Here is a 27527-nt window from a genome sequence, read left to right on the forward strand (position 1 = left end):
TTGAGGCTGTATATGTTTATTCATCGTCAGTAATTTTTGTACACAAGGCAAATATTAATAGCTGAAAGGCAACACTTTTGGAGAGTATGTACAGAGCAATGTACAAGCGAGTGTAAGAGGTTTGAAACTATGAATCGATTTAACCGTTTTATAAAAAGGAAGTGATGCTTTTTCTTCTAAGACCTCCCTTAGAAATAATTTATTGCCAATCTTAAACTAAAGCAAGAAGAACAAAAAATTTACAATAAAAAGTAGTCCCTGGAAAGTTTATAAAAAGTTAAACATATAAAATTGTAAGCCACAAACATTTATACAAAGCTAATACAAATCTGGGTTTTGTTAAAGATCTATGAGGTTGTTACAAAATATATCTTTACAGAAAGGCTTCACGTAAGGTAAGCTCTCACTGCTACTGAAAGCGCAGGAAAGCGGTTTTAAATAGTCTGCAATTCAACTTATTTTCAAGTACAATGCAAAGAAATTGCAAAATGGCACTGGATTGCAATGCTGTGTAATTCAAAAAAACAACTATGTTAATGGTACCATCAAATAGACAAGACCTGTAAAGTTAACTCACGGACAGTTCGGTACGGCATGAAACTTCGGATCGTTTTGAAACTGGAAATGTGATTGTTGGAAAATGAACCTTCTGCAACCGTCCTGAAAGAGAAATAACCGAGGAGCCGTTCTGGCGATGGCCACGCCAACCACAACCGAGGAGCCGTTCTGGCGATGGCCACGCCAACCACAACCGAGGAGCCATTGCGGCGATGGCCACGCCAACCACAACCGAGGAGCCATCCCAGCGACGGCCACGCCAACCACAACCGAGGAGCCATTGCGGCAATGGCCACACCACCCACAACCGAGGAGCCATTGCGGCGATGGTCACGCCAACCACAACCAAGGAGCCATTGCAGCGATGGCCACGCCAACCACAACCAAGGAGCCATTGCGGTGATGGCCACGCCAACCACAACCGAGGAGCCATTGCGGCAATGGCCACACCACCCACAACCGAGGAGCCATTGCGGCGATGGTCACGCCAACCACAACCAAGGAGCCATTGCAGCGATGGCCGCACCAACCACAACCGAGGAGCCATTGCGGTGATGGCCACGCCAACCACAACCGAGGAGCCATCCTGGCAATGGCCACACCAACCACACCGAGCAGCTGCGGTTGGACCAGATCGCCCAGGACTGATCACAAACACCGGTACCAGCCAAGTGTCACCAAGCTTGAAACACCCACCTCATCCGAGCAATTTGCTACAACAATTCTGATGGGCAACACTGAAAGCTACTTACTAGACAAATGAGTCCAATATACAGCCTTTGAGATCAAGGAACCCCTTCTCTTTTTTTTTTCAGAGCAGATATTCTAGAAGAAAGCTCAAGTTTTACACAAACTGATGGCTTATGCTCCCATGTACAACGTATTAAAAAAGTGAAATCTGTAAAGCCCTGATGAACAGCCACAGTTTTTGGGTATCGATCAACTCGGTTTAACACACTGCAGCAGGGAACAGTTGCTAAAACACCAATTTCACCTCTGAGTACAAGAAGGCTGTAGGAGACAATATATCTCCATCTATCTCCATACGGTCAGGGATCTATTTAGCAGAGCTCACTCCATCAAAGAGAAACAAGAAAGTTTTGGGAAACTTGATTTTCTACCCGCTTTCCCACTCTCACTGGAAATACATCCTGACCTTGTACCACAGACTGGTTTGCACGAATAAGCTTCACTCTTAACCAACTGTGACACATTAGTTTGCTACAGCATAAAAATCAGTCTGTTCAAAAGATCAATCCTTCAGCTCTTGTACCAAAATTACAACCTGCTAGAAAGAAATCATATTTAGAAAAAAATCTCGAAAGCAATACACCAGTATGTGCTGTGCTCCTTTCCAGGTAGCTTCATTCTGAAGATGGAAAAGCCCAACGCTGATTCGGTTTGTTTGGCCGGTCTGTTCACATAGGAACCGTGTAAACACTTACATCAAGGTTCGTTGCCTCACCCCTCTAAAGAAGCGGGAGCAGGAAACGCGAGTGATTCGACTCAGTCAATTCATTATAACTCATTTCTGCCTGAGATTCATATAGTGCTTATCTACCAGGGCCCACTCTGTCCAAAGAGACCCAGCATTGTGGGGTCCCCTGTCACCTCACAGCCCTGGTGCTCACAGGAAAGTCATCTGAAAGGATTAAGCCCATGCTTGTGTGTGTGTTTGTTCAGGAGAGAAGCCTGCTGATATTTTTCCCTCAGTGTGCTGACTGTATCCTTGGACTGACATCAGTTTTGAGGATCTTTGGTAAATTAACAGGTCCCTTGACAGAAAATTCATCGATATTTTACATAAACTAATGTGCTTAGACAAGTTCCTGGTAATCTTCATATCATCCCCTCTCCAGTCCTTAGTCTTCTCTGCAATCATCTAGTCTGACGCCCTGCAAAACACATACTACAGACGCTCTCCAAATTAATTATTTTAATCAGAGCAGAGATAAGTCTCTCTTCAAAAAAAGAAACTTGTTCAGCCAACTGTCAGCACTGGAAAAAACGAACCTACTGCTCCTCTCGTTGGTAACAAAGGCCTGGATTTGTTCAGGTTGTGCTTTCCAGCACTGGACTTGGAGGCCACGGGACAGGTTCGGTGTCTGTTCCTGCAGCATTTATAGCTCAACCAATTCAACCTGTCACCCTTCCCCAAACAGGGACATGGAGAACTTCTGACTCCCACCGCAGGCACTTGGTCCAATCCTTTAAATAGACTCAGCAGCCTTTTTTGAGGCCTCTACATCACCATCCTTCTTGAATTGCTCACTTATGACCTGAAGACATCAAACCAGAAGTAACCATATCCATGTCCAGTAAGGAGGCAAAATCCACATTAAATATCCCCATCTAAAGACGATATTAATCATTCTGACACCAGTGATGCACCCAGACTCTCTGCTGATGTTTCAACTATGCACTGTGACTTCTCCCAAGCTCTTTTCAGAATTTTTTCTGCCCAAAATAGTGCCTTATCATGGAAATTGCAGACTAATCTATGACTACTCATTGGATGATATTAAAAAAAAAAAAAAAAAAAAAAAAAAAAAAGAGGTCTTTCAAGCACCTAACTAAATAAAAATACACTATTCCCCTTCTACTGGCAGGAGAACGAGGTACAGAGATGTTAATGCAACTTACAATCACAGTAAGTAAAGGGCTAAGGTCAGAAGCCAGGCAGCTTTCCTATGTTCCAGCAGTGCGAATGCTGTGTCACCGCCGCCGCACACGCGGTGCGGTAATAAAAACTCATCTGAGAAAGCACCGGCCAGCACGACGATCCACAGGAATTGGCCGGTTCCACGGGGCACAGCTGAACTACCTACACACGACAGGCTGGGGGGAATTCGGCTTTTTAAAACACAAGCTCACAGCTCCTTCTCATTTTGTAATATGCTGTGTGGTGTATGAGGATTTCTGGGCAAGAAGTATGTTTTACTATTATTTTTTTTACTTACATGGCAACAGTAACACCCCCCCCCCAAAAAATAAAATGACACTGCAATGGAACTTTTGGTAAAATATTCTTAGTCACACGCAGCATTCTGGAATATGCTGTGCAACATATTTGGCTCAAGTACACTTAGGATTTCTAGACCCACTTGGGAAGTCGCAGAAAGAGCCTCATGGGCTGAGGCGCGTTCTGCCGCGACACGTTCTTTTCTTCAGAAGAAAACATTCAGCTCACGGTGTCAGGTACACAAGGCCTCTGCTGGGAACACAGACGCTCACGTAAGGCCACTGAAATATCATAGGACAGAACACAAGGAGGCACTTAGGTTTGCAAGTACTTCTACCCGTCACCAAACGCTCGCTGATTAAGATGAGGCACGCTGTAAGAAGTCATGAAATAAAAATAAACCGGTGCTATATCAAAGCTCTTCCAGAGCAGGTAAGGTACCTCCATGTAACATCTGGCTAGTGAAGATAAGAAATACGAGTTTAGCGCTTGCTCCCCCTTCCCACATGAGAATTTCGAGAGGACCGTACGCCAGCGCTCTGGGCTTTGCCGCGGCTGCAGGACACACGGACAACGCCAGAGAGTGAAACCGTGTACTGTGCCATTAATTCCTCATCACCAGATGTCTGCCTGCATCAGTACTGCCTGCCAGGTACATCCGAAGCTCCCAATTTAAGTATTTTTAAAGCACCTCCTAGTCAAAACTCACGCAAAGATTTATACTTAAACGGGATGTACGTTACGCCCAGGAACTGTAGCTTCAAACACTTGGTTCCAGCAAGGGAATTATGGGATTTCTAACCAACAATAGACCTGAGAAATCATAAGTCAGCTATGGTGCCACAGTCTTCATGACGAAGTTAGATGGGAAGTTTCTCCTCTTAAATTACTGCCACAGTTTAACAATTGCAACAATTTCATTGAAGTCTGGACTGGGAATTCTGAAGAAGGAATTAATTTTCTAAGATAATATGCATGTTCTTGAAAGGTCAAATTTATCACTTTACAGGTAATTTAGACATAGGTCTGCTATGAGCCAACTTGAAGCTACACCGGAAGAGATTAAGCCTGAATTTCTGCAGAAATTGGCAATAATGTGTTCAGCAGCAGCTTTTAGCCAGATATCAAGAAGTCTGACAGGATCTGGATTTCTCTACTCCTGCTGTAAACTTCTAGATACAAAAAAAACCCACAACACACAAAAGTTACTCCAATGAAAATGTCTTTTTGCACATCACTGTAGCATGAGCTGCTTGAGGTTGTCGTGCAGGATGGTATCCTTGACGTCACGGAAAACTAGCCGGATGTTTTCTGTGTTAATAGCAGTGGTGAAGTGGTGGTAGAGGGGCTTCTGCTGCTGGTCCCGGCGTTTAGTACGAAAACAATCCACCAGGAATTTTTGGACATCTGTTAAGCAGTGGGGATCCCCTTCAAACTCTGGAAAATAGTCTTTGATGCTCACTTTTTGTACTTTTTCCTCAAGCAAGTCCGTCTTATTTAAGAAGAGAATGATAGAGACGTTGCTGAAAACCCGATTATTGACTATTGTTTCAAAAATGTTCAGGGATTCCGTAAGGCGATTCGTTTGCCGATCCTCCATAAGCACTTGGTCAAATTCACTTGAGGAAACAAGGAAGAGTATCGATGTGACGCTGTCAAAGCATTCGAACCAACGTTTCCGTTCTGACCTCTGGCCACCTACATCAACCATTTTGAAAGGAACATTCTTTATTTCGAAGTCGTACTCGTGGATCCCTTTTGTGGGTCTTCGTGCCAGCAGTATATCTTGCTGTGAGGGAAGATAATCCTAAAAAAAAATGAAATAAAGGAGAGTTTGCTGATTAGGATACAAGTCACAGGCATGGTGGTCACAGCTGACTCGCAATCAAGAGAAAAGCTCGCAGAGGAACAGTACGAGGTTTTGAATATTTATATGCTGACACTGAAGCACTTTGAAAAGATCTAGAACACACCCTATATTAATTCAAAACACGTACCCCAGAGAATTGAAACTTTCCATTTGCCATGTGGCAAGAACCCACAAACAGCCTGACATGTGTCCCACCGATTCCTTGTGCCAGTTTCCCTTATTCTGGATTATTTGATGCTTCATTCACCCTCTTCCCAGAAAGCTGGGAAACACACTGGCTGCCACACTGCAATGCAGCAAACGGGGTCTAAAAGAGGTTTCTGAAAGCAGTAACCCACAGTAGTATCCCAGGTCTAACTGTGGGCACTCAGGCCCTCCCATGTTCCTGTGCATACCACACAACTGCTTCTAGAAAAAAAGCGCTACTCCACTACGTGATTTTTAAGGCAATCAATTATGCCAGAAAAGCAAAACCTAAGCAACTCGCTGGATCTTTTGCATTCAGCTGGATCAGTCCTGTGTGTCACACCTGGGAGCTCACACAGCCCCATTCTGTCCAAAACACCCTGTGCAATGAGTGGAACAGAAGGAGCTCTGCCCCCAGGTTCTCCAGCACACCTCCTCCCCCAGGATTCAATAGTAACAACCCACTTATCCTCCCTATTTTATTATTTTGACTGTTACATGAATAGCCATCATGAACGGATGCTGACAGGAAGAGGAATTGTTATTAGTCAGCTTTCAGCACCATGAAATGAAAGAAATCAGGGATTTGTTCATTCTTAGAATTACACTTTCGAGCATGGTCCATGTTTTTCTGCTGTTCAAGAAGCGCATCCATAACAGAGCACTGGCTGATGCTGAAGTTCAGCTTTGTTGTTCACTTGTTATGGAAACTCTTTCGTACATTTTTCCAGCATTTCTCACGACTTCAGAGAGACTGATTTAGGTTTCAGAGTTGGGACGCTGATGTCCTCTTAGTGAACGATCTACAATCTTCCTTTGACAGTGCCAGTTCCCAGACTTGGAGATTTTATAAAGATGTGTAACCATGGTCCAGAAAGTCTGATTCAACCAATAAGCTGGGGTGAGGGAACAGACACACAACTACACGGCAACTCAAATGTTGGTTTCCAAGCCGAAGGGAGCTGGGCAAGTTTGATTCACAGCCTTTAAGAAAGCAATTTTAAAAATCATGAAAGTGTAATGTTCCAAATAATCAAGGATCACTTTGCTTTACTAAGTAAGCTCAAAAGTGAAACTAGCTAGAGAGAGATTGGTTTGTTTGAACTCCTGGGCCTCTTGATTCGAGCTGCCCATGACTAAGGCACTGATTTTTATCGCGCAGGGTTACAAAGCGGCTCTCTGAAGCACAGGCTCCCCACCCTGTGCTTTTTGCCCTAGTTCTATTGCACATCCAAAACCTGCATCATCTAAATCTGCAGGAGAGCTGAACTGCCAAAGCAGCATCGCGTGCTCTGCAAACTGAGCAACAGACACGTGCACCCACCTCCCTGTCTGACTAAAAGAAGCAGCCTTAAGGCTAATAAGATTTTTCTCTTTATTTCTTAAATTTATATTGGGCCGTTTCTAACAAAAATTGTTGTAGGGAGAGAAAGCAGAGGAATGACTGTATCAAATGTCACAAGGCACATGTGAAGAGATTTTGAGTAAGGCTGACTGCTAATGTTTAGGTAAGAGAATGTCACTGGTTCAACACTTATTCCATCTTTCAAATAGGAACACATACACTTTTGTTATTAGGGAGCTAGTCTCAAGTTCTCAGAACAAAACCAGAAAGTCTCAGGAGTGACTGAAATTCCTAAAGGAAATTAATAAATATAATAGGCCAAACCTTTAATACTGATAAAAGCACAAAGCAAACTCTTCTGGGAGTTGGCCTGTGCTGTTTATTCAGTGAAGCTTTCAAGAACAAGGACCTTATCCTTAGAATTCCTTCTCAAGTATTATTACTCATTTAAAATTCCTTCCACGGTTGCAACCACAAATAAAATACTTTCAAGTGCTTTCAAGTCCTACATGCACAGAAGAGCCACCATGTTTATACCAGATAATGGCTACTCCAAAGAGAACGGCTGCAAACGAGGGACCTGGAAGTCAAGTGCTAGGTGCGCAGCCACCGTCTGGCTACAGGAAACTAAATACTGCAACAACTAAGAAATCTCCCAGTATTTTAGTTATATCTTTGGAGGATGATTATGTCTTGTCCCTCACATCCACATCCTTGGGATTTAGCCGCTTGCACCCGTAGCAATTCTGAACTAGCCCTGTTCTCAGTTGATCCCATTCTCCATATCCAAAGACTGCAGAACTGGGTGAGTATTTTCCCGGGACAACACCGAGTATAATTTTCAAAGGCTTTTCAACATTTCACCATTATCAATCGATGCTTTTCCTGCAAGCATCCCCAAGTACGCTCTCCTTTCCTACACTTCACCCAGTCTTCCATGTTGACTGTTTTCTTTTTCACCTTCCATTTTTCTGGGTTTTTTTGAGGGGGAAGGTTTGGTGGTTTTGCTTTGTCTTGTTTTTCCTTTGTTTTTTGCGCAGCACTGTTTGCCTGCAAGCACAGCTCTCCCAAAGATCCGCATTAGTATTGACTCAGAACAAGTGCTTTCCTCCTGAATTGTCTCCTTCCTCGAATTCACCACAGTCTGTTTTCTTCTAAAGGATGTCTTTTTGTTACCAAGCAGCTCTTCTGGCTATCACATCACTGTTTGCTTAGTTAACATTAGAATTTAAGGCATGAATAAGATCCAATCACACCGCGGAAAGCAATGTCTGTCTATGAGATATTTTGAATACGTATAATCTGCACTGGCAGTAGAAATAACAACAAACAGTCGCAAGGAATCCAGCTGATCCCATGTGGATATGCCAGCCAGATATTCTTATTTTGCTGATGTGATTAAATCTGAACATTATACGCGCTGTTATCAGCTTGCTTTTGGCAAGAGGCACATGAATTGCAGGTCTATCTGTTTATAAGCAGTTTAGTTGCAGGCCAGCCGGTTGTATCAGATAAAAACAGTAAAATACTTCTATTAATACAGTTTGGGGAAACAATCATTAGACGAATCTTGCATATAGATAAGAGTAAACCAAAAGAGCCTTTATCAAATCTTTCACTCAGTAAAAAAACTTTACAAGCATTTGTAACTTGTTTTTTGCTCAATTTCCACAGATTTTATTTCCAGAAAGTCTCCTGGCCCTTGCATTGCCCCGTGTTTTTGACATGTCAGTGACGAACAGATGAGATAATGGGACAAAGTTAACTGAAGTTATTTGAGTAGAGATTAATGACATTTCATCTGTTTAAAACCCAGAGATCACAAAGAATACTTAAAAAAATGAACTTACTTGTTCTCCAAGTTTATCCAAGTTGTCCAAGAAATACTTTACAGATTCCCCCTAAAAACAAAGCAAATGGTTATTTAGATAAGTGGCACACTTGATCCTATCAGTTTACATTCTGAAGCCCAGTTAATTTACCAAAATCTAGATCGAAGTGTTGTAAGCTTTAATCACTACCATTTTTTAAGCAGTTATCCCTCAGAGCACAACTGACATTTTATTTTTAGGCCAGTTAATATTTAAGCTTAAAAGCATCATTAGGTACATTTATCATAGTTAAATTCTTTCCAAGTTTAGAATCACTAAATAAATCCTGCAGTGTTATCCACAGGGAGTATCAACAAAGCAACCACACCTTCATTATGAAAAGATACGTTCGATTATTCTAACCCTTTCAAGAGTCTGCACATACAGGGATTAATCACTGGAGATAAGTTATTTTCTAACTGCATTGCCATCCGATCCCACTCACACAGGTGCTTCCCCTGAGTGCAGCACATGAGCAGCAGAATAGGGGATGAGGAACCACAGGAGATGAAACATTTCACTGAACGTTCCTATCAGAGATCAAGTTGGACAAGAATTCCTTACTCTGGGAGTAATGAAGAGAGCTCAGCACTGCTGTACTGCATATAACACATCAGCTGTGCAGGTTACCTTCCAGCTCCAAGCCAGCTCTGCCTGTGCAGATGGTAAGTGCAGTTTTTAATCCCTCCAGTAATGTGGAACTATAGTTTTATTTATTGTAAGCCCGAACTACAGTCAACTCTCCAGAACACTGTTATGGTGCTGGGATGAAGGAAGAACTCTTACGAGGATGGTGCCAAACCTTAGTTCCCCTGCAACAGGTAATGGTCTGACAGAATTTATCACAAAGGATCCCTTTTTAGTACCTTTAGTACCTTTTTAGGCTTCTCAGCGTCACAACAGAAGCAGAACATGCTTCCTTTGAAAGCTCTTGATTACCAAGCTGTAACTTATTTACTTTATAGAAAATACAGAAAAGACCATCTGTGCTTTCACTCTGCAGATGGAAGAGCAACAATTCTGACTGAATTTTCTGGATGAGAAATTCCTGAAGCATCCAAGGCTGGGGTGACCACATCTAAGCCAGACAAGTGAATTAGAGCAGCAGTTACACCCTGAGAATGACTTCCCCTCTCTTGAATTTGAACTCTGCAAACTTATCCAGGAGGAATATCAAACCTCAGTATTAAACTGTGTCATCTAAACAGCAGTAAAGGAGAGTAAATACCATCCAAAAAGGGCTCTGGCTGACACATGAGCTGAGTACCTCTGCCAGTTTTCCAGGTACTAAAAAAAGTTACATAACACAAGCAGACACCACACCTTTAAGTGTACAATTTGAACATCAACTTGTAATTAGGGAAGGCTGGGACTCTGGTCGGAACATGTCTTGTGCTCCACACACCTGCAGAGACAGAGCCCAGCACACTTCTACTGCCTTATTTTGCTTTCTATTTGGTTTAACGTCACCCGTGTTCTCCAGGGTGACAAACCGCAGCACTAACACTGACCACTGTGAAGTGTGGCAGCGCACAGCGGCAACCGCTTGCCATGACAGCAATATTTTATATCTACATCTTTTTCAGTGCTTCAGAAATCCCTTCTAGCCTCAATCCTGTAAGGAAAGCACAGGGGGAAGAGCATTTCTATTTCACAGAAAATAAAAACACACAACCTTGATGCACAAATCCACCGATCTTCCTAAGCAGGATGGGAATTCAGGCCTTCCAAGTACTAAGAACTCTCTCTGTAGCTGAATGTTAAGACAAAATAAAGCTTAAGGTCAGACTTAATTTCTTTTTTAGGCCCTAGTGGGAGCTGGCAACCCTCCCTCCCCCCCAGCACTACGTACAGATCAGCCAGATTTCCGACTCATTAAGTGGAGGTATTTATTCTGGAATACCTGGGCCGCAGAGGCTGTAAATATGCATGTCTGTGTGTGCATGCATACATATATTTTAATCTTAGACCGCTCTTTTTTATACTACTTACGGCAATGCCTACTCCCTAAAGACGCATTAACTCCGCGGTTCTGGAATGCCTGAGTTACCACCTCTCCTTGAAGTCCTGGGGCTTACAGCTACTGCAATGGATTGAGCGCTTGGAACAGAGCAGTAACCACAGCCTGTAAAGGTCACAAAACATCCCCAGAAGCAGCTTCCCAAAGAGGGGATTTCCTGCAAACACAACTGTAAAACACATCGGCCGGCAGCAGCGGCAGCGCTCGGGAGCCACGTACCCAGCAGGAGCTGCAGGGCTGCTCCGCTTTATGGGCCTTGGTGGATTGAAGTCGACAGCAGACAAATGTCAAGGTGGCCATTATGAAACTCAAGACATTTAAACTACAAAAGCAATCAGCTCCAAGTGTAATGCAGTTAGTAAAGCAGTGACATAACAGTTTCCTTCCTCCACATCTTCAACTTGGTCACTGGGTTCTTCCCTTACGAAAATCTATTCAGATAATTAATACGATACCAAGCAAGTCACATCAATGTGACTCAATTCTGTATCTAATGACAGAAGTTGTTCAGTCATTGGGTTTTACCAATTTGCGTGGCATCAGAAACTCACAACAGCTTCAAATTCCTCATCTGTCCTTCCTTCACACTCCAGATCCCCATCCATATCATACAGCTACAAGTCAGTGCCTTGACTAGTGGAAATCTTCTATCTGACCTGGACATGTTCGTATTAGCAGGCGAAGCTCTGCTAAATACAGATTCTCTTGAACAGCAATCGACCACGACCAGCAGATTGTTATCAGAATGTGCTACTGGAGAAATGAAGAGTTTTGACCCATTTTAAACAAGCTTCAAAAAGGCAGCATTGCAAAGCAACCAAGCAAGACTTCCGATCCTTTTCCAAAGGGGTGAACCTGTGTATTTTATGCAATAATGAAGAGAAACTCACTGAAAAACCCACCACACAACAACCAAGGGAAGACTTAGTGCCAGCAGTTGTTAAAACTAGGTAAGAAAATGAATGCTCTATTCACAATCCAGCTTCTGTGTTAGATACTTTCCCTTGATATTAGATACAGAAGTAGATCTCGCTCTGTGGATTGGTGACAGTGGCTGTATTCAGCTGACAGTTGCTGCTTTCTAAATTTTCCCTTCAGATAAACTGTAAACCCTCTGGTTTACCTGAGATGACTCAAAAAAAGGCGCTGGGTTTCCCCGCTGTGCCCCACTGACTCCAGTTTGTCTCACGTGTCAGTCTGTCTGTCACACCAGAGCGGAGCTGCGCCAAGGGCTAAACCGATAGGAAACTCTGAAATCGCAGGATCTACCCCCATTAAAAAACTGTAGAGTTCTCCACGACATTCCTGTTGTCCTCACACCCATGTTCTGTGACCACATATGAGGGAATTTTAAATTAAACGTCTAGTTAAAAAGATACAGCGATGTGAAGGTCTTAAATGAGTCACCAGATGAACCCTTTAAAGTCATTTTTACAGTTGAGCAGCTCTGAGCTGCAAACTTGTGAAGTGTGGTTGGAGGCTGAACCACTGACCTGTTACGCTGCAGGACCCCACCACCGCGCCTGGTCTGCTGCCCGATTCCTTCCGCTTAAAACACAGGCCCAAAGGTGTCAATAGAAGTGACAAACGCAGGCTCGAGCGCGTTTCTCATATGCATGTTGACATATTACAATAAAACAAACACAATAAAACACACCAGTACAACAGAATGAATGGTCTACACGTTAGCACCAAAGATCTTGCGGTATTAGGTGACTGCGCCTCTGCTTCTTAATACAGGATTAAAATAAATCATATCAGAAGCTTGGATTTTAAGCAATCATTTGGATTGCTCGCAGAAGATGCCCTTTGTTGTTCAGATGGAGTACAGACATCTCAGTTGCAGCCCTGCAGCCTCCTCCTGGTTCAGAAATGCATGTAAACCACAGGAAGTTGACTGTTAAATAACTTTATTCATAACTGTCAAGTATTCCATTTTCAGAAAGGTTTGATTCAAAACAGCCTGTGTGGCTCCCAGAGTCTTGTGATCCCTCCTGAAGAAAGCCAAGCCACGCATTTTATCCTGAACATACAAGTGATTTACAAGAAAACACAACTAAATCATATTCTTATCAAGGTACCTGATGTCACAAGAACAGCTTCCCTTACAACGCTGCATTTATTTTAACAAGGCTCACTCATGCCTGTGCAATGAAATGTCTCCGAGTTTTATGGAATGCACTTTTCTACAAAATCAGGATTACAGCACGTAGTGGCCATTTACCTATAGGCCAATAGGGCACCGAAGCTTCTCCTGTGCTCTTGTGAACTAAACCAGATTAGTTATCTTTTATAAACACGGCACAGAGAAAGATTACTGTCTAAAATGTTGCTAGTTAATGCCCAAAACAATGTAACCACAAAAATATTTAGGGGGAACCAAAAAAAAAAGAAGGGCTACATGACATAGCCATCAGAGGAACACATCTTTTAAACCCAGGAAGTGGCACCAATTTATTTGGTTTCCATGAAAACAACGTCAGTAACCTAAATAGGATTTGTTGAAACCTTAGCATAGCCAAAGGGCTTTTTAGCTGTTCTAGGGGAACACAGACACTAAATGTTTTCCAACAGCAATCACTTAAAAGAGAAAAAAAGCATCAAATGAAGATTTAGTCATCACAAGGTTGAAAGAAAGAAACATACAGTTTATCAAACCATCTATTTTTGGCTTCAAGTCCAGTGGAACATACCGAACTGACAAGAATTATTAAGTGTCTGAAATAATAAATCAGATATTTAAAGAAAATAGGAGATATAACTTGGTAGCTCCCGATTAGAAATATAGGAACCACTAAACATTTTCTCTTCCTGACCTTACTTGAATTTCTGGGAAAAGAAAAACAAAGATTTCCTACTTTATTTAATTAAAAACCCACAGAACGCAAACAAACAAAAACAACAAGCAAAAAAGCGTTTTTAAAAGCCTAATTTAGAACAGGTAACTACAACGTTGTTAGGCCGGTATGTACATGCCCAAATTGACATGCAAAGCAAACCCTCCAGAACGTGGGAAAAGCAGCTTGAAGGAAGGAAGACAAGGGAGGAATAGCTGGAGCCCTCAACGTTCTGCATCCTCCAACGCCCCAGTCATCCTTACAGCATACATTTCATTATGTATTTTTTTTTTCTACTAGAAGCTTAAGTCAGATAAATCCGTATCTGAGGACTTTGGCAAAGAATCCAGAGATAAGAATCTAGCCCTTCTTTTCCTGACGCCCTGCCCCGAGCTGATTCAGAAGCAGACAGGCTGCAAATCAATACTGCTGTGACCCAAGATTCACCAGATGTCTTCTGAAATTTCAGTAATAAACAGAGAGATAATGAAGGATAAATGTTTCAGTCAAATCAATGCAGATTTCCTAGTAGGAGAGGTATTGGGGAGCACTACAACCTCCTCCCCCTCCACCCAAACCAGGGATGTCCATAACGTTACACAAAAGAGCCAGATGATCCATTTATGCCATGAATGCACTTTTTAATTAAGTTGCCACGCTCAAATCCACAATTATCTTGATCGTTAGACCAGCAGAAGTTGGACCAAGTCTTATGTTGAGACACTGAGTTGGTCTGGTTTCTTTTACTGGCCTCAGACTTGGAGGTAAATAAAATAATCTTGGTTCCTTCAGTTTTTGGGTTTCTACAAATTAACTTCTCTCACTAGCCACTCCTCCCAGGGCCTTCTAATGCAGATTCCTATTTCAAACATGCCCCAGTCAACAGAATAGAACAGTATTTCTATACATCCATACCTGTAACTTGCTTATTTAAGGAACTAAATTTAAAAAACAGATATTCTCCCTATTTTGCAGCAGCAATTCAGCAACTTGCTTGGTATCTCCTAAGGTGAGGGGAAACAATTTGTTTCCCAATTGTCACCCCCACGCTCTAACACTTGATATAGTGCTCTCTGTTTAAGCAGCAGTTTTATTAGCTGTTTGGGGAGTTTACAACAAGCATATACAATAACTAATTTTTAATAATGGTGCTAAAGGTTTTTAGGGAAAAGTGTTGAGGTAAGCAACAGTGTATTTACTTACCAAACTACAAGTCTGGGTCAAAACATTTGAGCTGCTAACACAAAACACAAGCACATTTCCTTTCTTCAAGTGTTAACTGTGGCCCGAGTTATGTTAAAACCAGCATAAACCGACCCTTTCCCCAAAACAAAGTGGTTCTCATTTAAGCCCACACGAGCGTTATTGCAGCCATGTGCAGAGCAGCCAACTGTTAAACTATTATAATAGTAGTTATAATAAGAAGGGCGGGCAAACTGCTTTAGAATGGCACTGCTGCCACGGCGGCATTCATGGACCAGCCTTAAAAGGGCTAAAGCGCCAAGAACTGATGTCAAAGGGCTCAAGCGCAGACACTGTCAGCCAAGATCAGTCATTTCCCTATCTCTCAGCTTCTTTCCCTCCAGCTCGACCATTTGAATAGCCATTTTAAATCTGATCGGCCCATTTTCAAAGATCAAATTTCAGTACATTGGGATTAATCGCCGCTTCATTGTAAGACGGGACGGTTTCAGACACAGGCCACATTTGGACAGGAGTACAAAATAATCTTGTTCTCCAGCCATACACGTCGCAAATGCGTCACGGCTCATCCCACCTCGGCTGCCAGCGCTATCCTATTTCCTCTTTGCGGCGTTTCCTGCGTGCAGCGCGAGTCGTCTTTGCCTCTTTTCAAAGCAATCAGAACAGCATCACGCGGTGTAGAAGTGAAACCTGCCTTGTGTTCAGTCACACAAACTGAGTAGCCGTCCTAAAATAGGAAAGGTTGAAGTCCTGACTCACAGAAGTCATCTTTTGTAAAATCTTTGGGTAGCAGAGCAGAATTTGTATTCAGAACAGCTGGACCTCAGTAGCATGAAGCTACAAAAGTGCCGAGAAAGGGAGGAGTCACATTGAATTTATTTCACGACTCACATTTTTTTTTATCTTGCATAATGGCATTAACAAAGAAAGGTGAAGGGGCTTAAGAAGGTTTTAACCCAATAATATCCCTTTAATCTATTATCCCCTATTTGCCATGTAATCCAATTAATCCACAATTCTTAAAATGTGGATAACAAATGGAGGAAGACAGAGCACGCCAACCTCGGCTATGGTTGCCATCCCCAAGGCTTCTGAGCGAGGGGAGGTCAGCCAAGCCATGGGCAAGTTAGGATAGAAAACATAATCCAAATTAGGCTCCAGTATCAGCCGCTTTTCCTTCTTGCACTGAATTCTGATTTGCACCACCCTTCAAGGTGCCTCATTCACTCACATCATTCAGACTCGGATTTTCTACAGTTGGTAGAGCATTTCCACTGCTTCAGATATAACTTGCTACCCCAATGAACCAAACAAAGATATGACAAAGCACTAATCAGAACTTTATCTGCATGCTAGCACACCACAGAGAAAACTACTCCGGTTTTCAACTACTTTCCTAAGAGGCAATGATTCCAATTTCATTTTTCTTAGCTAGGTATATCCCCACCCTTGTGAAGAAGGGGTGTAAACACCAGATTCTTCACAAAGCTTGCTTAAACATATGAAAATTCATTACATCTTTTAGGCATTTCCCTTTGGGTCACTGATGCTTCCAAACAGACAGCAACCTCGAGTCTGCTGCAGCCCTTCCTGAGGTCAGAGCCAGGAGAGGAAACGCAATAAACGGCACTGGGGATACAACACATGCAGAACCAGAGCGTCTAATGACGAAGCTTCTGTTTGCCAGAACATGAACAGAAATTAATAGAAGAAAGCAGATGAGGGTATGCTGGCCACAAGATCAGGTGCACTTTCTTTCTTCAAACATCTTTTAACTCTCCCCCTCAGTAAGGATTTACAATCCAAACACCTTTTTCCAGAAGGTTTCTTTTAGGAAAGACACTTTGCGAAAGATTTTTGAATTTCATTGATGAAACAAATCTTCCAAGTTGGGACACACACACAGACCCAGAAATCATACGAAAACACGCACTGACCAAGACAAAACACCCACCTCCGATTACTATTTACGCTCTGGGAAGCATCTCTATAAACTTCAGATGTTTTGCACACAAACCAGAATGGAATCAGACTGTAAACATTTGCTTTTCTTTCAGCGCGCTGACCCACTGGCTCCATGACTTAATGTGTTTGCAACTCCAACTGCATTTAATCTGACACTGAAGCACTAGTGAGTCTGCAGATCTGCCATCCATCATTTAGAGCTTTACTTGCCTCCAAGTTGTCCAAGACCGGCAAAGGCTCCAAAAACATGACAAATATTTGGCATGCGGAAACATATCAGCACCAAAACTGGACATATTGAACTTTAAGATGCTCGAAACGCCCATTATTGCACATTCTGTAAACTAAATCACGAAATTTCAAAAGCAGAACCCTAAACTAGATACTGACGCATGCACTGAAGTATCCCTAGGATTCAGTTTTATAAAATACATTTGGTTCCTATTTCAGCCTCAGGAGAAATCCTGATGAGCAAATGCTTTTTAGTTCCTTCCTCTGCCTCAATTAGCAGAATCCACTTCAATTAAGTTCTGGTGTTTCTGTTTGCAAACAGTGACATACTAACATCTCAGCTCTTGTGACAAGCTATCCAACAAGATTCAGTGATAATTTACTACATGTTGTGAAAGATCTACATGTCTCATTAGACGAATGTTAGTGTTTTTAAAAATTAGTAAAAGCTGTGTCTAAAGCACTCGAATTAATAGTAAAATACACGAGATTCCCTAAACAGCAGCAATAGCCAAGAGACTGCAAACATTTCACATCAATTGTAGAATTTCCTACTGGCGATTAACTAAAAATAGAAAAACTAGAAATTAATAAGTAGAGCAACTATATAACCATTTGCTAGCGAAAACGGTTAAAGGTCCCAATGCAATCCAGATGTAAAAGCTCAGCAGATCACCCCGCACCGAGTTTTTCCACACCATTCTGTGTGGATATTTTGAATTACAGATGGTGTCTGTGCGCTGTGCTTCCTCGCCTGGAAATTCTCCATCCTCTTGGTTCGGTCACCAGCGGCTGATCAAACAGCACCACGTGCTCGGTGAGAAGCGCTCCCGCTGAGACTCCCATCGGTTTGTTTAAAATCATTCCTCCAGCATCATTAAACAAACAAAAAAGATCCAGAACCTCATGTGTGGTTACACATTCCTGTACCTCTCATCCATAAAAAAAGAATCTGGGGTCTTTTCAGTTCCTTGGTTAAGTCACTGGAGAGGAACATGATATTCCACTTTTTGCGAGGAGACTGTGAAGTGCTGGGAAAACATTTAAGGCATGAATGACCTGGCTGGAGAAGTGGGCAGCATGGGACAGTGAGCTGAGGGCTGTACAAGTCAGCTCGCTGCTTATTAGAGTCCAGAAACTTCCTCCTCTGAAATATCTAAGTTGTCAGTTATAGCGATGATCAAAAATTCAGGGTATTTTCTGTATTTAAAATGCCTCAGCCTTTCCAGCTGTATTACCTGATGCTTATTGTTAATGCACACATGCAAGTGAAGAAGATATTGGAAATAATTTAGGACCTTCTTTAGCTGCTGCCACAGTCTTTAACATTTTCTTTATCCACCCTTTAAATTCAAACCATCAAATTACCTGGGTTGTAGAGTGTAAGGGTTAGTCTCCAGGACTATTCAGAGATTTTTATTTGGATTAAATGTATTTATTGAGGCTACTGAATTAAATAATATTGTGTTCTACAACCCATTTATTCACCTTTAAGATATAAACAAAGGCTTCATATTCCAGAGCAATACTAGATAGCACTTGGTATCAGTGAGAAGCCATCAGCCCCGTCAGTGACACAGCTCGCTGTTCTGCAAAAGGGCAGGCTCAGACCTCCTGAACTTTAACTGAGTGGTGGTAAATCTAGACGATTTTAAAAAAAAGTGCCAGTAGACACAACGCTGGTATGGAGATTATCTTGCTTTCTACATGAAACATTAATACAGTTATTCTACTGCTTTTCTTACGTAGTAAGGTCAGCTGCACTTAAGTTTTCTCACATTTTCTTAAGCAACTTCCTCAGCTACCGCAAGCTGAAGTTTCCTCCCGCATTGCTCATTCCACCTAAGAGGTACAACCTGAACTCAGCACAGATAAATAGCACTTATCATTAAGTTTAGGTCAATAAAGAGCGCTGAAACGGTCATCCAAATACAACCTGAATGTAATATTTCCCTAGCCTCTAAGGCTGAAGTCTTGTTACATTAAGCTCAAATTAGGGAACAGCAGCACAAACCAACACTGCCCCTGGCATCGCACCTTAATCCTAAAGGATCCCACATTTACATATGAAAAAGATCACCTCATATTCTTTGCCCCAGGTGCAAAATTAATTTCACCCATATAAATGGAAGAGCAGAGCTGCATTCACACCACGTTTTGCCAGCACAGACTTGCTGACAGCTACAAATACTGGACTGTGTAGTGCAGATTGGGTTTATATTAGTAAATCATCTCTAAATGGAGAGCACGATGTAGCCACTGCTACGTTTAAATTCTGTGAAGTAATATAATAAGACAGTTCTACAGGTACTAACATGTATTTTGCAGGTTAGTAGCCAGCAAAAAAACGGGCTCTGAATGAACATTTGTACCAAGGGCTCATCACACTGTGAGCAGCAGAAGCAGCAAGAGCTCATCTAACGCATTTGTGCCAACTGAAAAGAATCTGCTGAGAACAGGTTCACACATTCAAGATGTGAAAGGATGAGAAAGTCGCTTCCTCTGAACTCCTCAGAGGTTGCTGACATGCACAGCATGTTCAGAATGCCACTTACATTTTACCTTTATTTAATCAAGTTACAGAAGTTCAAATTTTTGCAAAAAGTAGGTCCCCTTTTAGCCTTTTGCAACAAAACATTTAGGAAAATAAGGCACACGATGAGGAATACGACATAGCTTGTTCAAGACAGAGCATGTACAAGAACACATTGCTCTGTTCCAGCACTCTTGTGAAAGTGTGCATTTTAAAAGCAGTGGTTCCCCAGAAAGAGATATCTGGATTGAGTTTGAATGAAGAATTCCATCCTCAGAGGTTGCCCTGAAACCGCACAGTAAAGACACGCTGGTACAAGCTTAGCGCAGCACACAGGCCTCCAAAAAGTTGCTGGCGTTCTCGGATGAAAGAAAACTGGGTCTGGCACATGTGTGCCGGGTAACGTGTCCACATTGAGACAGCTCCCACTGAAAGCCCTCTTAATCCAGAGCCGCATCCGTATTTAAAAATAATAGTAATGAAAAACAAAACAGTAACGTCCAGAAAAAGTATGGCAAAGATGTCCTTCAGTAAAACCAGACCAGTTTGCACTACAGCACGAACTGGCAATACAAGACCGCTGCTCTCCAAACATGTTGATGTTCTGCTGCTAACAAGAAAACTCAGCAGGCAGAAATAATAAATAATGAAAAACTGGCACTTGGTGTTAAATTAGTATAAAAGTTCACCTGATGATCACTGAGCTTAGTTAAAATATTACAGTCAATCCCCATTACAAAGCACTAGTATACACAGGGGAGAGTTTCTGGCCACTAACCAAGACTACGGCAACTCAAGCCTACTTATTGTTTGACTCCAGTGTTAATCCCTATATGGAGTCTTATTAATACAACCTCAAAGCCAGCAGTATCTTGTCACTGTGGCAGGAAAGCCAACAAATCCTCAAGAACTCCAAGTCTTTGATGAGGATTTGAATGATTCATTTTTAAGCATATATTTGTAAAGCTTTTTTCTTTCCATATAGTTACAGCAACAATCTTTGATAAATCCTTTTCACACAAAGACCAAAATATGGTAAGTAGCTCTAACTTTTCCAGGCCTTTTAGGAGTCATGTTCGCCATACGCATGCCATCCTGCCATTTGATGTTGGGCAGAATTATTGATTGGGGAAGGAGGAGAAAATAGTTCATATTTCAACACAGAAAAGCAGCAGGTTTTTGGTTGTCTCCACAACAACAAGTCAAGCAATATTCAGTGTAATTATAACAATATACTTAAATAAAGTAACTCTGAATTATATTTTTAGGGGCCCAAGTAGTCATTGCACGTGTTTACAGAAACACTGGGTGATTCGATCTCCTATCTATAATTAAGAAGATTCTTCTATCAGTCGGAGAAACTTTCTACTGACAGTATATTCACTCTGCATGTCCCAAATCGCTGCTCTGTAATCAAACACATCTAAGAAAAAGAAAGAATGGTAAATCTTGCTAATACTTTGCAGTTGCCATCTGAGTACTCATTATTTCCAGTAGAGCTAATTTAATGTTCTCATGTGTACAACAACCCCACCAATATTCAGAGACAGAACCCAGAAAAGCCCAAGCAGAAGAAGATAAAATACAATCTTCCAGTGAACTGAATAACACTCTACAAAAATAATACTGTGCAACAGAAAAATGCTGAGAAGCTGCAGCAAAACCAGCAGTAGAACTTGGAGCTGAACACGCCTTTTCCTGTCTTCTATAATCTGATCTAGCACTTGCAGACATGTCGCAGAAGTAAACAGGATCCAGAGGTAAATGCACATCCCATCATTCTTACTGTATCGTCTCTGTCTGCAGTTCTATGCAAATGCAGACAGAATAAAGTGCCAGCGCTGCCCCTGCGCACTGCAGGTTTGTGGCATAAAAGAAAAACAAAAAAAGGCAACAAAACAAGCAAGGTTCAGTGTAAATTGCAAGCAGGGCAAAAAGTATCTATCTGAAGATCAAGGATAGCTGGTAGCAAACATCCAAACCCACCCAAAAGTTATCTTTATAAGAGCAAACTTTTAACTCATTCAAAGCTCATCATGCATCTGAGCAACTCAGCTCTCGTCTCGCTTTTCCATTCTCAGAATACTCCTGGAGACCACCTCAAAATGCTTCCCTGTTAACGACTCCAGCAGCAAACGCAAGAAACAAAGTTCCCAGCAATGGCACCGAAGTGAGAGGCAGCACACAGCATCTTGTAGAATCAAGATAATGGGTGTGTGTTTATCCAAGGTGTTTCAGGAGATTTTTACCTGAAATCAACTGGTAATGAGAAATGTGAAATGTTAATTATTTGGGCTGACAGAGACTAACTCCGTCACTAATCCATGTCCGCCCTCTGACCAGGCGCCGTAGGAGAAATAAACTCGGTAGATGCAGGAGAGAAAGCTCAAGGATGACCAGGATCCCAAGTGTAAGTTACCAGAACTGACAAAGCTACAGAGCCAAACCAGTCCTTAGTCAACCGTGTTAGTGGAACTATCACCCGAATGACTTTGGTTTGTAATAAAATTTGAGGGATTATAATATTAACCACCTGAGAAGTATTGAAGTGGCATATATTGTGCTAAGCTGTAATTAGCTCTTTCCAGTTTTAAAGCATTACACAAGCATGAACTACTGAATTTTCATAACCACTGCTGTTAGTGGCCAGAAGGTCCCTATTTTTATAGCAAGGAAAATAAATGATATTGACTATCCCCATGACTGCTTAAGTTAACAAAATGAGGAAGGACACCCCAGTGAACGAGGCATGGAAATGCTGATTTCTAATTCCATTAAAATACAACCAAGTTCTGTTTTTTCCCCTCTCACACCGCTATGAAAAAAACCCCACATTCTTTCTTCAGGCTCTGAACATCCTCTCTTGGCATTGTAAGCGAAAAACAAAAAAAGCAAGAACAGCTCAATCATCTCCCAGAAATGTACACGTATCTTTAAGTTTCAATCATACACATGCAGAAACTTTAACCTTAAACCCTCTTTCTCTGTATTTCCCATCTGTCCAAGCTACAATTGGCTTCTAGAACAACATGCTCTTGCTTCCTTTCCTCCAGAATTTCCATGTAAATTTTGATATTTTTCACTCCTTTTCCCTCACTGCTCTGTTCTTCATTTGTTCACTTCTACCTTTGCCCCAAAGTGTCCTATTCCCATGACAAACCATAATTTCCCAGCATTCCTGTCCCTGCTCTCTTAATATGAACCATGTTTTTCAGTGCAGTGTCAAACTCTGTCCAGTGAAGAAAAGTTAAAACTCACTGGAGAGTATGAAAAGAAGTTAGAGTATATACAGTCAAATAATACTCTCCTACCATGCTCAGTTCCAGTGTTTTACATTTTAATGCCACTTTACCCTCTCTCTCACTCATCCAATGACTGCTGGTATCTCTCCTTTCATTGCATTTTTTGCCACAAGCAGCTGAACGGGAAGTAGAACGGTATTTTACTCTTATTCCCCATTCTACAACGCTAACAATTTTTAGTCTTGAATCCTTCCTTCAAGAGTCAGCACTCGACACAACTGAACTGTCTGTGTCTCTTCCAACTTCCTCCATCTCCACCTCCTGAGTCGGGTACACTTGTCACTCCCTTCTTAACCAGCCACGTCTGACTTCCAGATTATGTATTTAAACTCTCAGAACATTTCTACAAAGTCTGTCGGCAGGTATAGAAAAAATATGTACTGGTTTCGGGAGTTTTCCGCCGTTCTGCCGCCCACATGGAGATCTGTCATAACTTGAGCTGGAAGCTTACTGGGGTAAAACCCAAGACTTCATGCTCGGCCAGCACTGATCACACTCAATACAATGACATCATACAGTTGATTTTTTTTATCCCCTTCATGTTTATAACTTGGCATAAATATCTCTGCCTGCGATTTTGAAAGGATTTAGGAAATAAAGCAATGAAAGTATAAATAAAGCAGTTACCTTACTTTTGAAAATTAGTATGAGGACAGTACTCAGCTATTAAGAGCACTTAAGAAACTATTACTGAGTTCTGTCTAAAACACAACACGATCCATAAATATTTTTGCAGAGAACATTACACAGATGTAGGGATTTCCAAAAGAAAGCAACAGCTTTTTTTTTTTTTCTGTCAGATTCAGACAAACACGTTCTTCAAATCCTACTCAAAGTGAAACTGCACATGCTTCAGTTATGGAAAGAACCTACTTCTCAGAGACTCAAGATGACAGAATAGTAATAGCTCCCTTTTCCTTTACTACTTAGCCTGAAGTCACTAAATACGCCTAATCAAAGACAAAACAATTTTATTTAACTGATTTTAAATCAGATCCCTCCAGCACAGCAACTACGTCACTACAAGTCACATCTGCACCAGAAGAGGATCCAGACTGTACCAGAGCAACGACCCTTTTACGATCCCTTTGAAGGCAAAATACAAAGAGCAACAGGTCTCATCAGAAACTTATTTCCAAAGCTCGGAACGAGGCTGGGCAGGTGATCGGCTGCTCCAGCACCTGCTCATTCTGCAACCTCTAGAAGACATTCCATGATCAGGGCAGGACATATTTATAGAGTATTTACACAACCTATTTAAGGCAGAGTATGATTATACAACCATTCATAATAGCTCAACGGGAGACATCATCGGCTATTGTTCAGATTCACACTAACACAAAGGTTATTTTTAAGACATAAAAACACAAAGCCACTTAGGTTTAAGAGACCTACAAGAACAGATTTAATCTATTTTAAGGTTCTCGGCCCCCACCTCCACAAAACCCTGTGCCACTGGCATTTACTACACAAGTCTATGAGCCAATAAACAGCAAATACAGCTCAAATTCTTCATTTCCTTATGCAGCATTTGCATGGAAATGGAGCGAAGGGACTTCAGCTGTCACAAACATTTAAAGCTCCAGCTCAGCAATTGAGACTTCTTTTTCCTTTCCAACCCCACTATTTAATTGTATACTCCATCACAACCCCACTGTTAAACTGCATACTCCATCTTCAGCTGAGAACTTCAGTATAATAAAAATCTCATCACACGAGTATTAACAGACATTGAAAATTAAACAGGAAGTATAGAGGGAATGTTTGCTAGACTGCTCAAATTGGCACAGAGAAGGGAGTGGTTTTTAAATTCTTGTCATTAACCCATGCATATCTTTTCTTAAAAAGTCATATTACTATTAAGGCTTTCTTTATTGCAGGGCATTTTTTTTAAAGTCCATGCACTAGTTTAATAAAAATAACCATATAGGAAAAAGAGTACACAGGCACTAGCTTTGTTACCCAACATAAAAGCCCTCTATACCTCAGCTTTCTCACATATGAAATGAGGACAATTATGTCAGAAGTTCTTTATTATTCTTGTTTTTAAAAAAAGGGGGGGGGGGGCAGGGAGGAGCTAAATGCATCTGTTTGCAATACCACAATAACATTCAAAAATGCTTCAGATCCATAAGGAGGTTGCTTGATCAGTGTTTTACAGGAAAGCAACACAGGAACAAGAATCAAACGCACTCAATTAAAATCACTGAAACACGCAAATCTTACCAGTTGGAACTCTCTGCGCCTGTCGTACGCGTGCTGGATACCACTGTCCGCCCAGAGAGCTCTTATGGCTGGGAGATACTGTAAAAAAACTGCCGTCTCCACCATGCCTTGCACCACCGTCACTGACCGCGTATCAAAAGCCATCATGGTATCTCCGTTACTCTGGTTCGCAGGGTCTCCCCAGGGGATATGGAGTTTCTCTCTGGCATCCACGAGGACTCTCACACCTTTAACGACATGAAAGAGCACTGCAATTAGAGTTTCTCAGCATCTACTGTTTCGCTAGCGTACAAACCTGCAGAGGTTCAAACAACGCACCTACTCTGCACAGTCAAAGCTCAACAGGGCTGTCCACCCAGGAAGAAATCAGAACGTGTCCGAAAAACTGACTCAAGGCGCTCAGTTTTCAGGTCGTATCAAATCTCAGATATTTGCCATCAGAAAAGCATGGCCATAATCAACAGTATAATACCCACAGCACAAGTTTATTTCTTGAAAAAGTGCAACTTCTAATTGCTAAATCCCCAATCTGTGCTACCAAGCAAACTCTTCTACAGATATTTATACTTCCCTCCAGGCCCCAGAGCCATTCTACAGGGGTTAAATTTACCTGGCACAAATACAAGACAAATGAAGTATGTTTAAAAGCTTATTTCAGAATATGTTAAAGCAAGTCATGGTTTATTTTAAGGTTCCCAAGTCTTCTCATTCTTAGTAACTCGGTATCTAGTTATATCTAATGGTAGAGAGTTATCACTGCCTTTAATGTTGTCAGAAATATAAAGACAGCATCTACTAAAGTCATAGGACTTACTAAAAAGTGGGTTTTTACTGTTTAAGTGCAGAAGGACCTGTATCACCTAAAAACATCCTCACACTTTCTGTTGTTGATGTTTTGTTAAATGTTCTCTAGGAGAAACAGAGTATTTTATACAGGACTTTAAAGAAAACGTTACACTCATACTGATAAGGGAAATGCGGGGAAATGAACTCTAGTACTAAATTTACTGGTGAAAAAATAAGAAAATTCCAGAAAGAATAAGCAACTGTAAAGACACAGGGAGAGGTATAAGGAACTAAGATGTAGTAACAGATGACACACTTGTTCAATGCCAAAATATTTTTTCAAGCTTCATGCTCCTTCTATGGTTTTTCTGTCAAAAGCAATGACTGCAGCCTCCAAAAGAGATCTGCAGTTCCTATGTACACACTTTCAGAGAGCAGGAAGTACCTTCCTTTATTAATAAACTATAACCTGGCCATCATCCATGCTCGTGACTTCTACTGCCTTGCCATTTATAGTTTTTCCAGGCTTGATTTGTAAATAGTTTTGTAGAATAATTCTCTTTAAGAATCACTGGACCTCAGCCCCCTTTCAAGAGCGTGGCTGAGGTCTGACAACACCTTGCTGGTTTGAGACACTTTGTCCAACTACTACACAGTCCAAACCGAAAAATCTGACGAGCAGATTAGATAGGAGAGAGAAAATAAGTAAGGATGACCAGTTAAGGATGACAGCAGTGAAATCAAGAGCCTGTTCCCACACCATGCATGGAGGATTTGGCAACGCATCTATGAAAAGCGGCTCTGCAGGCGGGTTTCTGTCGATGGATGTGTCAGCCCCGCTTCCAACGCGATGGAAAACGTTTCTTTCTGAGGCGAAATGCAGTGAGCGCTTCTCCTCTGGACACGTCTCAGGTGCATCTTTCTCCCTTCCATCCATCACCGCGATCGCGTTACCGGGAAACGGTCCAAGCTCGGGCCCTCCCAGGCTGCGGTTCCCCCGGCCCGGGCGCAGCCGCCCCCCGCAGCCCGCGGGGCCCCGCCTCGGCCCGGCAGCGCTGACACCCGTGGCGGGGCTGCTCCCCGCGCCCCAGGAGGGAAGGAGGGTGAGGCGCTCAAAGCGAAAGCGGGATGAGGCAGCGACCCCGCCACCCTCCCCGGCCCCAGGGACCCCCCGCTCCCGCCCCGCCGCCGCCACCCCCCGGCCCCGGCCGGGCCGAGCGCCCGCAGGCCGGTGCATCGCGGGGCGGGCCGACCCCACGGCCCCGCTCACCCACCCTTGATCACATTGCTGTAGATTGTGGCTCGGAACTCCTCCCGAGCCGCCCGGTCCCAGTCCTGCCCGTGGATGATCCGCATCTGCTTGAGGAAGGTGGACTTGCCGCTCTCGCCCGCGCCCAGCAGCAGGATCTTGACGAGGCGCTTCACGTATGTCTTCTCGCGGTTGAGGCACTTGTCGATCTCCTTGGACTTGCGCTGCTGCTCGGCCTCGCCGCTGGTGAGCAGGCAGCCGGGGAAGCAGCCCGACAGCACGGAGCGGGACGGCAGGAAGTCCGCCATCTTAGCGAGCTCTGCCAGCGAGGGGAGCGGCCGCCCGGCCCGGCCCGCACCAGCCCGCTCTCTGCCCGCGCATGC

At 42.5% G+C, this 27527-nt stretch overlaps 1 protein-coding gene across 1 annotated transcript; it reads right to left on the reverse strand.

Annotated features, from left to right (window-relative positions):
- On the reverse strand, nt 1–27527 carry GNA13 (G protein subunit alpha 13). Its single transcript, XM_065852307.2, has 4 exons — nt 27170–27527; nt 25110–25336; nt 8772–8822; nt 1–5327 (listed from the first exon to the last, which is right to left on the reverse strand). The coding sequence occupies exons 1-4, from the start codon at nt 27450–27452 to the stop codon at nt 4755–4757; spliced, it is 1134 nt and encodes a 377-aa protein (XP_065708379.1). The 5' UTR covers nt 27453–27527; the 3' UTR covers nt 1–4754.

This window comes from Patagioenas fasciata, chromosome 18 (assembly GCF_037038585.1).
Source record: "Patagioenas fasciata isolate bPatFas1 chromosome 18, bPatFas1.hap1, whole genome shotgun sequence".
Taxonomy (NCBI): domain Eukaryota; kingdom Metazoa; phylum Chordata; class Aves; order Columbiformes; family Columbidae; genus Patagioenas; species Patagioenas fasciata.

Bases quoted from the DNA above. Each gene is read 5' to 3' on its own strand.
- GNA13 (XM_065852307.2), bottom strand. From the start codon at position 27,452: ATGGCGGACTTCCTGCCGTCCCGCTCCGTGCTGTCGGGCTGCTTCCCC. The intron at 8,823-25,109 runs GTAAGATTTGCG...CTTTGTTTTTAG, and splicing joins GGCGCAGAGAGTTCCAACTG to GGGGAATCTGTAAAGTATTT. The intron at 5,328-8,771 runs GTAAGTTCATTT...ATTTTTTTTTAG, and splicing joins TGGATAAACTTGGAGAACAA to GATTATCTTCCCTCACAGCA.